The following is an 18,467-nucleotide window of genomic DNA, read 5'->3' on the forward strand; positions in this document are numbered from 1 at the left end:
GTTTCAGAAGTATTTTAGCTGTAGAGCAGTGATATCCTTACCTGAAACAGCTTGCAATGTGCCTACAGTCTGTCTCCCAACCTTTCTTCACCTCCTCTCACAGGCCCAATGTTGTACCCTACATCCCAACTTGGGGATTCTGCACCTCAAAGCATGGCTTCTGCTTAGTTTCAGCATCTAGAACAGGGGTCTCAAACTCAATTTGCCTTAGAGCCAGTGCCAGTCCTCAAATCCTCCCAGTGGGCCAATAATGTCACTGAAATTGGTGTTCAGAAAAGAAAATGTTTATATTGTATTTTTTATTTCTTAGAAATAATAAAGCTGTCATACAACTTTATACAATTCTTCGCCTGCCAGAGTGTTTAGTGGTTGCCAGACACCTGGCAGCGTTTCAGTTCTGTCACTTTGTTGATGTTTGGCCTCCGTGACTGTGCAGTTGAAACCTTTTAGGATTGCAGCAAGGTGTGCATCAGATAGTTGTGTTTGGTATTTTGACTTGTTTATATTCATTGTGTAAAAAAGTGATGCTGCCTCCATGGCTGACTCTGCCCGGCAACTAATGATGATATCTCTGTTCCTCTGCCCCAGCCAATGGGAGCTATGGGAGGCAGCACCTACAGTGGACATTGTCTGCAGGGTATCTGCCTGCATCTCTCCTCCGCAGGCAGCAGTGGAGAGGTTCTTGGGCCGCAAATGGCCCGCAGGCTGGGAGTTTGAGACCCCTGATCTAGAAAGTTCATGCTCAAAGGAAAATACAAGAGGTTATATTACACAGTAGAAAGTCCTCCACACTACATACTTACCTGCAGAAATGGTCCAGCTCTCAGATTTGGTGCACGTCCCAACAAATCTCTCCAATATCAGCAACTCTTTCATATAATCTTGAATATGCTCTGACCCTTAAAGTCAGGATTATCCCTAAAATCTCTTAAGGTCTGTCTAGTAGCTATTACAGCTGGGATACTCGATGCTGTTGCACCCAACCACTAAAAGGTTCATTAAGGGTATAATAAATCTTTTCCCTCGACCTTGTCTCTATACCCCGTGTGGGACCTAAACCTGATACTGAAAGGGCTGACTAGGCCCCTCTTTGAACCCATGGCCACCTGTTCACTAGCATACTTATCAATTAAAATGGCATTCTTGATAGCTATTACCTCAGCCAGAAGAATAGGAGGAAGAGCAGCTTTATAGACAAGGTTACGTTCAGGCCACATCCAAAATTCATCCCTAACATAACCTCTCCGTTTCACATGATTCAATCGATTCACCTTCCAATCTTCTACCCCCAAGCCTCACCAAGACAAGAGGGAGGCTATACTACGTATCCTAGATGTTAGGAGAGCCTTGGCCTTCTACTTGGATAGGACAAAAGTCTTCAGGAAGTCTCTGAGACTTTTCCTTTCTGTGGTAGAAAGCTCCAAGGGCTCAGCAATATCAGCCCAAAGACTCTCTAAGTGGGTCTTGAATTGCTACCAAATTCATAATGTGGACCCTCCCCCCCCACACACACACACACCCAGACTCAATCTGTACATTTTCTACAAGGTCAGTCTCCTCATCCGTCGCTTTTTTTCAAGGATGTTCCTATCACAGAGATCTGCAGAGCGGCGACAGGGCGTCAGTCCATACTTTTGTAGAACATTGTGATCACTGGGCACTCGGCCTCTGATGCCATCTTTGGCTCTATAGGACTTGACCCAACTCCAAAGTCCCTTCAAAAAGGGTACTGCTCGGGAGTCACCTACAGTGGAGCACCCATAGGGACACTACTCGAAGAAGTTATCTTGTGCAGTAACGATGGTTCTTCGAGATGTGTCCCTATGGGTGTTCCACAACCCACCCTCCTCCCCTCTACTTTGGAGTTCTCCTTTTATGACTGCAATAGAGAAGACGCTGAGGACAGTTAGCTTGCTAGCGCTGGCTAGCCTCGTGGTGCAGCACGAGGAGAGACAGTCCAGGCACAGGCCCAATGGACACAGCTACCAAAGTTCTCCACTCAGCAGTGCAGGGATTCAGACACACCTACAGTGGAACACCCATAGGGGGACACATATCAAAGAACCATCATTACTGCACAAGGTGAATAACTTCTTATCATGACTTGATCAAATTTATGAAGTGCAAGCAAAATAAAGTCCTGACCAGTAATGTATATACTTGATGCTTTAATAGAGCTAGTTTTACAAAGCTGAAAATAGTTAAGCCAAATCAGCGGGGAGGAAGAATTTAACCAGGAAAATGACTAATTTGGAATAATTTAAGAACACTTTACTAGATGCCCAAACAGCACAAATGAGGAAAAAAGCCATATTGGTTAAAAAATCAACATGGTTTAGAGGAGAAGTGAAGGCAGCTATATATAGATATATAGCTATACACTCACAGATAAATAGAAGAAAGGGAAAGTTGATAGTAATGAGTATAAGTCAGAAGTTAGGCATCATCGAAAATTGATAAGGGAAGCCAAGGGACACAAGGAGAACTCAGGCCAGTAGAATTAAGGACAATAAGGAGGAATTTTTAAAATATATTAAGAACAAAAAGAATCCTCTGGTATTGGTCCATTACTAGATGGAAATTGTAGAATTACCAACAATAATGCAGGAAAAGCAGAAGTATTTAATAAATATTTCTGTTCTTTCTTTGGAGGGAAAACAGATTATATAGTCTTGTCATTTGGTGATAACACTGCATTAGTATCTCTGGAGGATGTTAAACAGAAGCTACTAAAGTTCGACATATTTAAATCAGCAAGTCTAGATAACTTGGATCCAAGAGTTTTAAAAGCTGGCTGAGGAGGTCTCTGGACCGTTAATGTTTATTTTCAATCCATCTTGGAGCAGTGGGGAGGTTTCAGAAGACTGGAAGAAAGCTAATGATGTGCTAGGTTTTAAAAAGTGTAAATGGGATGACCCTGGTAATTACAGGCTTGTCAGCCTGAAATCTATCTTGGGCAAGATAATGGAGCAACTGACATGGGACTCATTTAATAAAGAATTAAAGGGAGTTAATGTAATTAATGCAAATGGACACTAGTTATGGAAAATAAATCCTGTCAAACTAACTTGATATCTTTTTTTGATGAGAGTACAAGTTTTGTTGATAAAGGTAATAGTGCTGACATGATAGACTGCATGACATTTTGATTAAAAAACCAAAACGATATAAAATTGATTTGGCACACATTAAATGGATTAAAAGCTGGTTAACTGATAGGTGTCCAAATGTAAATGGAGAATCATCGTCAAACTTGTTTCCAGTGGGAGCCCACAGAGATCAGGTCTTGGTCCTGTGCTATTTAACATTTGCATCAGTGACCTGGAAGAAAACATAAAATCATCACTGATAAAGTTGCAGATGACACAGAAATTGGAGGAGTGGCAAATAGTGAAGCGGACAGGATTCAGAGTGATCTGAATCATTTAGTAAACTGGGCACAAGGAAACAATACGCATTTTAATACACCTAAATGTTTTATAAATGTATATATCTAGGAACAAAAAATGTTCTGTCCTGGGAACCAGTGATTCTGAAGAAGATTTGGGTATTGTAGTGAATAATCAGTTGAACATGAGCTCCCTGTGTGATGATGTGGCCAAAAAAGCTAATGCGATCCTGTGATGCATAAACAGGGGAATCTCGAGTAGAAGTAGAGAAATTATTTTACCTCTATACTTGGCACTGGTATGACTGCTGCTGGAATACTGTGTCCAGTTCTGGTTCCTACAATTCAAAAAGGATGTTGATAAATTGGAGAGGTTCAGCTCCCAGACTACTGCACTGGGCAGCACAATATGGGGAGGAGGTGACCTGCCCTCTGTGGAGAAAGAAGTGGTTCAGCACTATTTAGAAAAGCTGGACGAGCACAAGTCCATGCACTGCATCCAAGAGTGTTAAAGGAGTTGGTGGATGTGATTGCAGAGCCACTGGCCATTATCTTTGAAAACTCATGGGGATTGGGAGGGGCGGGGGTCCTGGATGATTGGAAAAAGGCTAATGTAGTGCCCATCTTTAAAAAAGGGAAGAAGGAGGATCCGGAGAACTACAGGCCAGTCAGCCTCACCTCAGTCCCTGGAAAAATCATGGAGCAGGTCCTCAAGGAATCAATTTTGAAGCACTTAGAGGAGAGGAAAGTGATCAGGAATAGTCAGCATGGATTCACCAAGGGCAAGTCATGCCTGACTAACCTAATTGCCTTCTATCATGAGATAACTGGCTCTGTGGATGAGAGGAAAGCAGTGGATGTGTTATTCCTTGACTTTAGCCAAGCTTTTGATATGGTCTCCCACCGTATTCTTGCCAGCAAGTTAAAGTATGGGCTGGATGAATGGACTATAAGGTGGATAGAAAGCTGGCTACATTATCTGGCTCAATGGGCAGTGATCAACGGCTCCATGTCGAGGTGGCAGCCAGTATCAAGCAGAGTGCTCCAAGGGTCGGTTCTGGGGCCGGTTTTGTAAAATATCTTCATTAATGATCTGGAGGATGGGGTGGATTGCACCCTCAGCAAGTTTGCAGATGACACTAAACTGGGAGGAGTGGTAGATACGCTGGAGGGTAGGGATAGGGTCCAGAGGGACCTAGACAAATTAGAGGACTGAGCCAAAAGAAATCTGAGGTTTAACAAGGATAAGTGCAGAGTCCTGCATTTAGGACAGATCCCCGCTACAGGCTGGGGATCAACTGTCTAAGCAGCAGTTCTGCAGAAAAGGATTTTGGCGGTTATAGTGGATGAGAAGCTGAATATGAGTCCACAGTGTGCCCTTGTTGCCAAGAAGGCTAATGGCAATTTGGGCTGTATAAGTAAGAGCATTGCCAGCAGATTGAGGGACGTGATCATTCCCCTCTATTTGACATTGGTGAGGCCTCATCTGGAGTACTGTGTCCAGTTTTGGGCCCCACACTACAAGAAGGATGTGGAAAAATTGGAAAGAGGCCAGTGGAGGGCAACAAAAATGATTAGGGGGCTGGAACACATGACTTATGAAGAGAGGCTGAGGGAACAGGGATTATTTAGTCTACAGAAGAGAAGAATATGGGGGGATTTGATAGCTGCTTTCAACTACCTGAAAGGGGGTTCCAAAGTGGATGGATCTAGACTGTTCTCAGTGGTACCAGATGACAGAACAAGGTCTCAAGTTGCAGTGGGGGAGGTTTAGGTTGAATATTAGGAAAAACTTTTTCACTAGGAGGGTGGTGAAGCACTGGAATGGGTTTCTTAGGGAGGTGGTGGAATCTCCTTCCTTAGAGGTTTTTAAGGTCAGGCTTGACAAAGCCTTGGCTGGGATGATTTAGTTGGGGATTGGTCCTGCTTTGAGCAGGGGGTTGGACTAGATGACCTCCCGAGGTCCCTTCCGACCCTGATATTCTATGAAGAGCCAGGAGAATGATTAGAGGATTAGAAAACATGCCTCGTAGTAATAGACCCAAGGAGCTTCAATCTATTTAGCTTAACAAAGAGATTGAGGGCTGACTTGACTATAGTATATAAGTATCTACATGGGGAACAGATATTTAATAATGGGCTCTTTGATCTAGCAGAGCAGGTCCAGGGTGACCTAGACAAATTGGAGGATTGGGCCAAAAGAAATCTGATGAGGTTCAACAAGGACAAGTGCAGAGTCCTGCACTTAGGAAGGAAGAATCCCATGCACTGCTACAGGCTAGGGATCAACTGGCTAAGCAGCAGTTCTGCTGAAAAGAACCTGGGGATTACAGTGGATGAGAAGCTGGATATAAGTCAGCAGTGTGCCCTTGTTGCCAAGAAGGCTAACAGCATTTTGGGCTGCATTAGTAGGAGCATTGCCAGCAGATTAAGGGAAGTGATTATTCCCTTCTATTTGACACTGGTGAGGCCACATCTGGAGTATTGCGTCCAGTTTTGGGCCTCCCCCATTACAGAAAGGATGTGAACAAATTGGAGAGAGTCCAATGGAGGGCAATGAAAATGATCAGGGGACTGGGGTACATGACTTATGAGGAGAGGCTGAGGGAACTGGGCTCTTACTGCAGAAGAGAAGAGTGCGGGGAGGATTTGCTAGCAGCCTTCAACTACCTGAAGGGGGGTTCCAAAGAGGATGGAGCTCGGCTGTTCTCAGTGGTGGCAGATGACCGAACAAGAAGCAATGGTCTCAAGTTGCAGTGGGGGAGGTCTAGGTTGGATATTAGGAAACACTATTTCACTAAGAGGGTGGTGAAGCACTGGAATGGGTTACCTTGGGAGGTGATGGAATCTCCATCCTTAGAGGTTTTTAAGGCCCGGCTTGAGGAAGCCCTGGCTGGGATGATTTAGTTGGTGTTGGTCCTGCTTTGAGCAGGGGGTTGGACTAGATGACCTCCTGAGGTCTCTTCCAACCCTAGTCTTCTATGATTCCATGATACTCCACTTAGGAAGGAACAATTATTTGCACGCATACAAAATGGGAAATGACTGCCTAGGAAGGAATACTGCAGAAAGGGATCTGGGGTTATAATGGATCGCAAGCTAAATGAGCCAACAGTGTAGCACTGTTGCAAAAAAAGCAAACATCATTCAGGGATGCATTAGCAGGAGTATTGTAAGCAAGACACAAGAAGTAATTCTTCCGCTCTACTCTGCGCTGAGAAAGCCTCAACTGGAGTATTGTCGACTTCTGGGCCCCACATTTCAGGAAGGATGTGGACAGATTGGAGAAGGTCCAGATTAAAGGTCTAGAAAACATGACCCATGAGGAAGGATTGAAAAAAATGGCTTCGTTTAGTCTGGAAACGAGAAGACTGAGAGGGGACATAATACTTTTCAAATATGTAAAAGTTGGTTTTAGTGAGAAGGACAGTGAAAAATTGTTCTTGTTAACCTCTGAGGTTAGGACAAGAAGTAAGGGGATTAAATTGCAGCAAGTGGGGTTTAGGTTGGACATTAGGAGAAAATTCCTGTTAGGATAGTTAAGCACTGGAATAAATTGCCTAGGGAGGTTGTGGATTCTGTCATTGGTGGTTTTTAAGAGCAGGCTAGATAAACGCCTGTCAGGGATGGTCTAGATAATACTTAGTCTTGCCTGGAGTGCAGGAGATTGGACTTCTCAATGTCCTTCCAGCCCTACACTTTTATGATTAAATACTATGTACCCTCCAACGGCTCAGAATACCACTGCTCCCATGCCACCCCACATTTCGTGGTAGTCAACACTATAAATGAGACAGACAGACAACATTGCTCCAGATCAACTACTCACAACAAGAAGGCCCCAAGCTCTTCAGCAATGCCATGGATGATTCCCTTCACTATTTGAAGGACTCTGGAGTAACCCTCTAATCCCTGGACATCAGTGCCCCTGCAACTAAGAGAAAATTCATCAGGTCACAGCCAAACCGTCTCACCCAGTCCAATACGAAACCTTTCAAAGAATCATACAACCATCCAAGAAGAGGCCTGGATTCAACAAGAAGGGCCCATCATCTGCTGTCATCGTTCAGTAAGCAACTTGTAACTATCTGTTTTGACTGTTCATTTGAAGGTCATGAGTTCTTCCATCATCTGGGTCATATGTTGTACCACCCTCCTGCTACACTCCTCCCTGCACCTCCCCCAGCGATAGCTTGAAAAAGGGAAGACTTTCTCGGGAGAACATCACATTAGACAGATGCTAGAAGTCATTACGTTACATCAGGCTACACCATTCTCTTCAGATCCATCCTCCTCCACTCCCCTTCCTTTCCCTTTTCAGGGACCCTTCTCACAAGGGTCTCCTAACGCAGGAGTTACAATCCCTCATGCTGGAGGTGATCAGACTAGTTCCCCATCTTTCATCAGGAAAGGGTTCTACTCCAGGTACTTCTTGGTACCCAAGAGGAAAGGAGGATGGAGACCAATCCTGGACCTCAGGACTCTGAACACATTCATTCTATCACAGAGGTTCAGATGGTAACCATAGCAACAATAATACTATGTTATATCGGGACTGGTTTGTGGCCCTTGACGTTCAGAATGTGTATTTTCATATCGCAATGCATCCAGCTCATTGATGTGTACTTCAGTTTGTCATTGGCAGCGACCACTATCAGTATTGAGTGCTTCCCCTTGGCCTTTCAGCTGTGCCAAGAGTTTTTACAAAGGTCCTCTCGGTCATTGCAACCCATCTGCAGCGAAAGGGAATAGTCGTTCTCCCATCTGGACGAATGGCTTCTCAACGGTCGTTCCTTCCCCAAGGTACAATCAGCAACCACCAAGGACCTAGTACTCTTCCATTCTTTGGGGCTGTTACCCCAAAAAATGGATTTTGGGACACCCCTCTAATAACCTCCCTAATACCCCGTTGGTCCGTTTTTCCGAAAGTATGAGTTTCCGGGGTTGTTAAGGAAACACCAAGGACACAGATATAACTTTCCGATAAGGTGATTGACACCGGAGCTATATTTTCCAAAACAAAGTGTCTTCTTATTAAAGTAATGAATCCTATTGCAATATACCATATATACTCGTTCATTAGGCCGTTCGTTTATAAGCCGACCCCCCAAAATGGATAGGTAAAAATAGCAAAAACTGTATGACCCTTTTCATAAGCTGACCCTATATTTCAGGGGTTGGAAAACTTTGAGTCCCGGCCCGTCAGCGTAAAGCAGTGGCGGGTCGGGACGTTTTGTTTACTTGGAGCGTCTGCAGGCATGGAGTCCCTCAGCTCCCTGTGGCCGCGGTTCGCTGCTCCCATTGGCTGGGAACGGCGAACCGTGGCCACAGAGAGCTGAGGGGTTCCATGCCTGCAGACGCTCCAGGTAAACAAAACGACAATGTATTAGGTATTCAATTCAATGATTCCATAGAACAGGGGTTGGCAGCCTTTCAGAAGTGGTGTGCCAAGTCTTCATTTATTCGCAGTAATTTAAGGTTTCGTGTGCCAATAATATATTTTACATTTACAGGGGCCGGTGGATGGAACCCCAGACTGGCAGCAGGCTGAGCGGACTGGCGGCTGGGATCCCTGGCCGGCAGCAGGCTGAGCGGGACCGGCGGCTGGGACCCCGGCTGGCAGCGGGCTGAGCCACCCAGCCCGCTGCTGGTCTGGGGTTCTGTCTGCCGGCCCCTGCCAGCCGTGGTCTCTGCCGCCAGCCCCACTCAGCCCACTGCCGGCCCAGGGTTCCATCCATTCAGGCCGGCAGTGGGCTGAGCAGGGCCAGTGGCGGGGACACCAGGCTGGCAGCAGCATGCCACAGTAAATCAGCTTGTGTGCTGCCTTTGGCACGCGTGCCATGGATTGCCAACCCATGCCATAGAGTTTAAAATCATCAAATTTTGGAGTAGACCCATTTATAAGCCAACCCCCGCTCTTTGATGCATCATTTTTTTTTTTTTACCAAAAATATTCGGCTTATGAACAAGTATATACGGTAATCTAAAAATTGAAATCAGACACAAATCTCTAATTGTAAATTAGAGCATTCAAACTGCAGTAGCATACAATTTAAATGATTCTAAGCAAAGCACTTTGCTACAAATGGCCGATTTGTAACAAATCGCTGACAGTTCTTAAATTATACGTTAAATTTTACGTAAGTTGCAATTAACTATTTCATGCATTCTTATTAACGCACACATATATTTCAAGCATACACATATTAAATACTATGCTAGACTACACTACACTAAAAATTATATTTAAAAGCTGGCAGACTTACTTTATAAATCCTTTGGTATCCTTTAATTGCTGTTACTGCTTTTTATAAATCTTTTGGAATTCTTTAATCATGGTTGCTGCTCAGCTATGGTTAGTCAGCTTTGTTTTGTTCTGGTCTTCTTCTCTGTCTCTACACTAGGCCTTGTCTACACTACAGGGAAAAGTCGATCTGAGCTACGCAATTTGAGTTATGTCAATAGCATAACTCAAGTCCACATAGCTTAGATCTACTTACCGCGGAGGCCACACTACATGATGTCAACGGGAGACGCTCTCCCGTTGACTCCCCTTACTCTTCTCGATCCGGTGGAGTACAGGAGTCGATGGGAGAGTGATCTGCGGTCGATTTAGCGGGTCTTCACTAGAGCCACTAAATCGACTGCCAGTGCATCGATCGCTGTGTCGATCCCCCGGTAAGTGTAGTCAAGCCCACAGTTTCTGATAATTCTTTAGCAGCTCTCCTTGCTGGTTTCTAATTTCTTCATCTGTCTTCCCCCGACTGCTTTCCTTGCAGGCTCCTGACTGACTGACTGCCAGCACAGTCTTTTTATACTGTTCTAATACGCATTACCTCATCTTCCTCTATCAGAAGAGGCAGCCCCAAATTGGCCTAAGTCAGTTCAGGCTGAGGCAGCTTGACCTTTCTGTCACCCCTTTTGTTCTGCACATACTCACTGTTGCTGACCCATTCACCTACTGGGCCTTTTGCCAGAGCGCCATCCTGGCACTCCTGAACATTCTGCCAATTAACTGAACTTTTCATCCTGTGTTAGTACTGCGCCTGCTCAAGATCTGCAGCTTTCATCTTAGAGTGGAGCTCCTGCTTATTCAGAATACAGATCAAGCAGACAAAATGGAGGCTGGAGAATTTCTCTAGTAATAGGGCAGATGAACTTGCCTGAGTCCCTCTTTCCACTTGCCTCTGACAGCAGACCTACTGTCCCAAGAATTGGGGACAATAACTCATCCCAATCTCTCCATGTTACATCTCAAGCCCTGGGTCCTCGATGGCTCTCAGGTGTAGAAATGGATTGTTCTTTTTAAATACAGAATGTGCTGTTGAATAGTAGGAAACCCTCTGCAAGAAAGACTTGCCTGCAAAAGTGGAAGCAATTTTAGTCCTGCTACAGCAGGCATCATCTCATAGTAGAGTACCTGCTGAGTTTAAAAACCTTGGGTTTGTCACTGAGCTCCATCGAAGTCCACCTGGCTGCTAGTTTAGCTTTTCATATACTGGTTGTGGGGTTTTCAGTATTCTCATGCCCTACTACTTCAAGGTTTATTAAGGGTTTAACCAAACTTTTTTCTCATACCAGAGGTCCTGCTCCATGTTGGGACCTTGAGCTAGTTCTCAACTAGAGAAAATACCCTTCCTCATTTGTCCTTCAAAACCTCCTTTGTCGCAGTCATCACTTTGACTAGAAAGGTTAGGGGAATTGGGAGCCCCTGTGGCAGATCCAGCCTGCCCAGTATTTTTACTGGGACATGGTGACTCTACATGCCCATTCCTGCTTCCTGCCCAAGGTGTCGTCGGACTTCCACATCAACCAGGATGTTCATTTGCAAATCTTCCACTCCAGACCTCACGTTTCAAAGGAAGACCTAGTCTTCACACTATAGGCTTAAGAAGAGCCCTCACATTCTACCTCAAAAGAACTAGGCCCTTCAGAGCCTCTCCTAGTCTTTTTGTCTCTTTCCCATATAGGACAATGGGAGCATGTTTTCACCCAAAGACTATCAAAATGGGTCTCAGGGTGCATTTTGGCATGTTATGAAGCTTTTTGAGTGCGCGCGCGCACACACCCAATGAGGGTGACTGCCCAGGCAACTTCTGTTACTTTGACTAAAAACATACCCATTGCTGCAGACATTTGTAAAGCTGCCACCTGGTTGGGCTTGCATACTTTTTCCCAGCACTGTGCTATCGGACGTGCTTCCAGGGCAGATGCAGCCTTTGATGGATCTCTTCTTGAATCAGTACTAGATCTAGTTTGGGCACTCTTTAGAATTCCCTTAAAGCGGAGCACTGATAGGAACAACAGCTTGGAGGAGTGGTTACTTACTTGTACAGTAACTGGAGTTCTTCAAGATGTTTTGTTCCTGTGGGTGTTCTACTACCTGCCTTCCATCCCCTCTACTTCAGAATCCTTGCCTCTGGCCAGATTTCGTGATGGAGAAGGAACAGGAAGTCCACCCTCCCCTGTATGCCCTTTGATCAGAGCACAAGGCTATATAGGGCACTGTTGCAGAACCCATGAACCAAAAATCTCCAATTGAAAGTGCACAGGCATGTATGTACCTAAAGTGGAGCACTCATAGGGACAAAATACCTTTAAGAACTCTGGTTACTGTACCAGTAAGTAACCTCTCCTATGTGGAGTGTTTTCATGTTAATACTTATGACAACCATTTGTTTTGTTCTCTAAATTCTAAGCCAAAATATTTTTTTATTCTAATCAGTAAATAAAATGTTAATATGCTTTTGAGAACAAGATTGGAACTAGAAACTTCTTCAATTGCCAATTTGGTTAATTTTCTCCAAAAGATGCTGTTGATTTGAAGTTTCATGTTTGCAGGGTGAATTAGACTCATTTCTGTATTCTTACCAAACACTCCTGATTGGCCAGATTTACCTTTGCTTGACCTACTTAGCCTGGTCCTATATTTAGGACATTGATTCCATTCCCCCTTCTTTGGAAGATGCCTTTCAGCAGCTGTTCAGTTTAAATTCCTCTATTTTCTGGGTTGCAGTGTGGGTGTGCAACATATTTAAGGTGACTTTTTCAAAGCGGGTGTAGATTTGTGAAAAACCTGTATAATTGATGTATATTAAAATGTTTGTCCTTCAGCTAAAGAGAGTGAAGACAAAGAGAATCTCCCAAAAAGGACTTCAGCTGGTGGATTCAAATTCACTTTTTCCCACTCTGCCAGTGCAGCTAATGGAGCAAATAGTACAAACAATAAATCTGTAGCAGCTCAGACATCACCAGCAAGTTCTAATGGTTCCTCTTCAAAGAACACAAACTTGACTACAGCGGTAACAACCGCTAAGGTGAGAGAACTTGCATTTGTAAAAGCAGACGTTACCTACTCCAGAAAGAGTAAGAGTATGAGTTTTCATCTTTCTGATATGTTAATGAAACCATACTGATATGTACTGTGTTAAGTCCTGTATTGTGTGACAATAGAAACAAGGCTGAGGGCAGTCTGTCTTTGATGGACTAGTTAAGGATAAAATATTTCAAGTCCAGTCACATTTTACTAATTTTTGGGGAGCGTAAAAACACTTTCTGTTAGCAATTCCAAGCTCTTGTAGATTTTACCAACTAGTCACCAATCTTGCATTTCCAGCTGACATGAGGGGCTCAAATTCCCAAGAATTAAACAAGCTGTTAGTCATGGCAGGAGTATTAAGTTATTGAGAGAACCAGATTTCCTTTTTCTCAACGGAAACATTTTTCTTACTGTTTTCTGAGATGTGGCATTAACAAGATACTCTGATTGTTTCCTCTGAACTGTCTATATCGATGGAACCACAGTTATGGAATTCATGCTAATGCCTTTAAGCAGACACACACAGGACTTGGTTGGTACTTAGTTGAAGACTCATATTACAGTGAGAGACCAGTGGTTAATTTCTAGTCAACTCACTACCTTATCCCCAAGCTCTTGCTGCAAATAGTAGCATCCTTTTCACCAGATTCACTTAGGTGGAGGAAGAGGAGTATTTTTAAAATGGGAACTCATCAGACCCTCAGCCTAGAGGATAGATCACTGTGCTTATATGGCTTTTAAAAAGGGAGACGTATAAATTGGATTGAGGGGTGAGATGGGGATCCTCAGGTCTCTAAGAAGGAAATAATGAACACTCATAAAAGATAATAGGATTAAAGATTTTTAAATAGTGTGAGACCGTTTAAATTCACAGTGGAAAAACAGTTTTCAATATTAGTATTTTCCTTGATTTTATACAGAAAACATAATCTTACCTTGATACATTGCAAGATTTACATTATAGGTCAGCCTGGGTCCAAGTACTTCATTGGTGACAACTTTTCTCAACAAATGACTGTTAGACATCTTATCATTTTCTGTTTCATATGCCCAGACACTCTGTAAGCATTTTTTTATTGTAGTTGGAAGTCTGTAAACCTACTGCATGCCATCCTAATACACTAATCTTCTGAAGCTTTGTCCTAGACAGCTGATCAAGGGGGATCTGGTATTTTCATTACAGCTGTGCATTTCTGGGAGATGAATTTTTTCAAATGTGAGGTTTTCTTTCTTTAAAATCAGCAGGGAAGTCTAGTTGGCCTAGTGGATTATCCAGATGATGAAGAGGAAGAGGAAGAAGAGGAGACATCCCCAAGGAAAAGACCTCGTCTTGGTTCATAAAAACATTGAAATAAATTTATATTGTGAGGTCTTAAATGCTGCAACTGATCGAAGAGCTAAAGAGAGTCTGAATCAGAAAGCTTTCTCCCTTGAATATATAAGATAATACAAGGAGTAGCAAAAGAAACTCAGTATATCAGTGAGAAAGGTTTAGTTCTGCAAACATCAGGCTTCCAAGGAACTTAATCTCTTTCTAGTAAAATAAGGAGTCTGCCATTCAGTTGGGAGGGGTGGGGGGAGGATTAGTAATCAGAACCTGGATGACAGCTTCTCAGTAAGGAAAGTCTCAGGTTTGGGGAGGGTACTGGGAGGGAGGAAGGTGTGGTTAACAATTTTTAATATTGCAGGGTTTCTCCAGTGTGTAACAGACCTAGAAAAAAAATGTAAAGCTTCAGTTGTAAACCCAGTAATCTTAATTTGGTAATGGTGCTGTCCATTTTGTTCTTTTAGCAATTGCCTCTTTTTTTAAAAAAAATGAAGGGAAAATAGAATTATTTCCATAAAAATAAATTCATATTTTGGGACCATTAGATGCAAATTTAATAAAATGTCTGACAAATGGAGTGTGGAGCTTCTGGAATAACAGTGCATGTTGAGTTGTAAAAAACATGAACTTTTCAACTCACATTTTGAAGAGGAGAGAAAAAAAAGCAAGCTGGATAATGGACAGGTCAGTTAATTTGATTGTTTTTTAAACTGGATATCCAGCAATATCTATGCCAAGGATTGGTAGCTTCCAAAAAGATCTCCAGAAACTGCTAGCATCAATAAACTAGTACTTTAAACTGCACACTAAGTACAGCTAGCAGTTTTTCAGGTGATAGAAGATACTGAATTGAGTCACTTTCTGCTTTATTAGTGAAGCTCTCTTCCTTGAGCAGCAGGTGCGTTTTTGCATTTGTAGGTTTAAATTGTGTAATTGAGGTGGTTATAAGAAACACTAACAAAGGTTTTGAAAAGTGGCATTTAACACCCAGAAGCCATTTTGGACCAAGATGGAATTATTACTAACAATATATCAGTCTATGTTTGAGGCAGAATCAACATGCAGCATCTGAACCCAGGTGTAATATGAAAGCTGCTTTTTAAAGAGTAAAAGCACATTCCATGTATGTAAAAAAAAAAAAAAAAAAAAAAAAAAAAAAAAACCAGGTAAATTGATGGAGGTAAACAGTTTAAGAGGTTTTATTTTCAAAGAGCAGCAAGTGAACTGTAAATATTTTAATGTTAGTTGCCCCTATATGATCTGAGATCATGCTGAAGTGAGGGAAAAAAACCCACCAAACTACAATTAATGTGTCAGAGATGTTAAACTATGAAACCAGCTGCAAACCACCACATAGATCACTCTTGTAATATGTGTTATGGGTCCATTTCTCCTGGAATAGTTTAAACTGAAACAGGTTTACCTGTTTTGGAGATTTTGTAGTTAATTTTAATTTTAGCTATTGTTTGGAAAATATGGACTGTCTGTGTAGATATGAAGTATAGTTTTTTCCATAAAACAGAAGTTTATTTTGTATTAAAATACCACTGTACTTGTTTTACACCATTTGTATACATGTGGTGATATAAATGCTGAACTGTAACATTCAGGAATTAAAATGTGACCCTGTAATTCCATAATTATTGCTTTTGTTTGGTTTGTTGTACATGGTAAGTTAACTCATAATTTTGGAATGTGGCAATTTTAAAGTATTCTTTAATAAGACAAACTATTCATGCAGTTTAAAAAAAATATTATATACCACTAGATCAAATACCAACCAGAATGCAGGAGTTCTTACCAACCAGTAAGCTAGATACAAAGCATTCTGATTGATGACAGTTAATGCGGGTGGACCTGAGGGAATTTATTGTTGCCCCTTATGGGCTCCAGGCAATCAAGAATGTGGCCTCTCCTCTTACCCATTTGGTAAGATAGCCTCCAACTCAAAGGCAGTGACTAGGGAAGCTGGTTCAAGTGTGATTGGAATATCATCATCATATGCTTGCTCTCCAGATCTCAATTTTCTTTTTTCCTGACAAGTCGTGTCTCTCCATGCTTAAAGATGATAATTTCCTACAAAGTTATAGTTACCACTAAGAAAGCTCCAAAGTGATGCAGAGTGTGCCTTTCCCCTTCAGAGGCTGAAAACATCACCTGACCGCAATCCAATTTTTTTCTAATAAAAATTACCCTAAACAAAGTTCTTTGATTTAAAAAGTGTTGGTTTTTCATTTTTTCCCCCTGTAACTTTTCCTTTCTGAAGAACTGCCAAGAGCTTTAAGGATACATTCAGACCAGCTCATGAGCCTTTATTCTATAGCAAATATGTGAATGTTGTGAATTTTTATAGTTACTCTAGAAGAATAAAACTATATGAAGAGACATTTGATGTCATCTTAAGGTCTGAACATTTTTATCAAACTTTTTAAACCCCCTTTGGAGTGTGACATATGGAGTGTGACATATGGAACTCAAACGGGCTAACATCCAGGATCATCTGCCTCAGGCAAAGATTTTTATCTATGATTTATTATATGCTGTCTGCATTCTGCTAGGGGACAGACACATTCTAATGCCTGGGGCCCCTCCACTACAGTTTAAAAAAAAAAAATTACATCTGCCAACATGTATCAGTTATAAATACTATTTTAATAAAAAGTTACATGAAATTTTGATTGGTTGGGTGGTTTTTCCTCAGTTACTGCGCCAATCAAGCATTGTTAGTGATGAAACCTTACAGATTACAGCCTCTTTGCTGAGATAAATGTTCTAAGCAGGATTTATGACCGGACAGTAGTGAATTGTAGTGAACAAAATGGCAAAAAATTGTTTTCAAAATTTTGAATTATGGGACTAGCTCATAAGTGCTTTCCCATTTTATTTAACCGAGACAACAAATGTTTACTTTTAAAAGTTGTACTTTGCCATAAAACACAGGCTTAGTTACTGTTAAATTGGCCCAAAAGATTTATAGAAACAGCGGAATCTACAGTTAGTATGAAGTTTGTTTCTCATGACTTCAGAAGCTTCATCTTCATTTCCTGTGTCTCAAACAAAACTCTCAAGATGGTGTTTCCCTGTTTAGACTTCATCATATTTGACACTTGAAAGGGGTAATGTTTCTTTGACAGACTAATAAAAGGAAAAGAACCAAGTTCGGTATTTTTATCTCTGTTAGAAAACTGGTGTAAGAATTCTTTAGATGGTGTTTTCCATGCTATGAACATTTCTAGTATGTGTTTTGAAAAAAGGAAGTATCCATCGACATGTAGAGGTGTTTGAATTTTTTATATATTAAATAGAACAAAGGTGTAATTTTAAATAAGTGGCTATGGCAAAGCTTTTAAAAAAACAGGTGCCTAAAGGTAGGATCCTAAGTCCTTACTGCACAAGGGCAATGTGGTTCATGGCTAAGGTTCCTAGGTGTTATGGTAATAAAATACATCATAATTATTAGGTGCTACCTAAATAGGTAGCCTGATTTTCTAAAGTGCTACGCATCTAGCAGATGCCAGAGAAGTCAGCACTTTAGAAAATCTTGGCCCACTGGGTTAGTGTGTGAAATCAAGTTTTTACTACTGTGGATGCAATTTAGTTTTAAATATTATGTATATGAATAAATGACAGAGGGTCCTGTGGCACCTTTAAGACTAACAGAAGTATTGGGAGCATAAGCTTTCGTGGGTAAGAACCTCACTTCTTCAGATGCAAGTAATGGAAATCTCCAGAGGCAGGTATAAATCAGTGTGGAGATAACGAGGTTAGTTCAATCAGGGAGGGTGAGGTGCTCTGCTAGCAGTAGAGGTGTGAACACCAAGGGAGGAGAAACTGCTTCTGTAGTTGGATAGCCATTCACAGTCTTTGTTTAATCCTGATCTGATGGTGTCAAATTTGCAAATGAACTGGAGCTCAGCAGTTTCTCTTTGGAGTCTGGTCCTGAAGTTTTTTTGCTGTAAGATGGCTACCTTTACATCTGCTATTGTGTGGCCAGGGAGGTTGAAGTGTTCTCCTACAGGTTTTTGTATATTGCCATTCCTGATATCTGACTTGTGTCCATTTATCCTCTTGCGTAGTGACTGTCCAGTTTGGCCAATGTACATAGCAGAGGGGCATTGCTGGCACATGATGGCATATATAACATTGGTGGACGTGCAGGTGAATGAGCCGGTGATGTTGTAGCTGATCTGGTTAGGTCCTGTGATGGTGTTGCTGGTGTAGATATGTGGGCAGAGTTGGCATCGAGGTTTGTTGCATGGGTTGGTTCCTGAGTTAGAGTTGTTATGGTGCGGTGCGTGGTTGCTGGTGAGAATATGCTTAAGGTTGGCGGGTTGTCTGTGGGCGAGGACTGGCCTGCCTCCCAAGGTCTGTGAAAGTGAGGGATCATTGTCCAGGATGGGTTGTAGATCACTGATGATGCGTTGGAGAGGTTT

At 42.2% G+C, this 18,467-nt stretch overlaps 1 protein-coding gene across 4 annotated transcripts in view; it reads left to right on the forward strand.

Moving 5' to 3' along the window:
* The window catches only part of PPP4R3B (protein phosphatase 4 regulatory subunit 3B), an 84,795-nt gene extending 69,635 nt beyond the window's left edge, over positions 1-15,160 (forward strand). For 2 of the 4 annotated variants that reach the window (XM_024194905.3, XM_024194907.3), the window contains exons 15-16: positions 12,503-12,705; positions 13,953-15,160. In XM_024194905.3, coding sequence (XP_024050673.1) covers positions 12,503-12,705; positions 13,953-14,048 — 299 coding nt within the window. In that variant the 3' untranslated portion in view covers positions 14,049-15,160. Of the gene's footprint in view, positions 1-12,502; positions 12,706-13,949 lie in introns of all 4 variants that reach the window. The other 2 variants (XM_024194904.3, XM_024194906.3) reach the window with 1 other exon arrangement.
* Positions 15,161-18,467: the final 3,307 nt, after the last annotated feature.

Source organism: Terrapene carolina, unplaced genomic scaffold (genome assembly GCF_002925995.2).
Source record: "Terrapene carolina triunguis isolate 2854851 unplaced genomic scaffold, T_m_triunguis-2.0 Scaffold132, whole genome shotgun sequence".
In the NCBI taxonomy this organism is placed as follows: domain Eukaryota; kingdom Metazoa; phylum Chordata; order Testudines; family Emydidae; genus Terrapene; species Terrapene triunguis.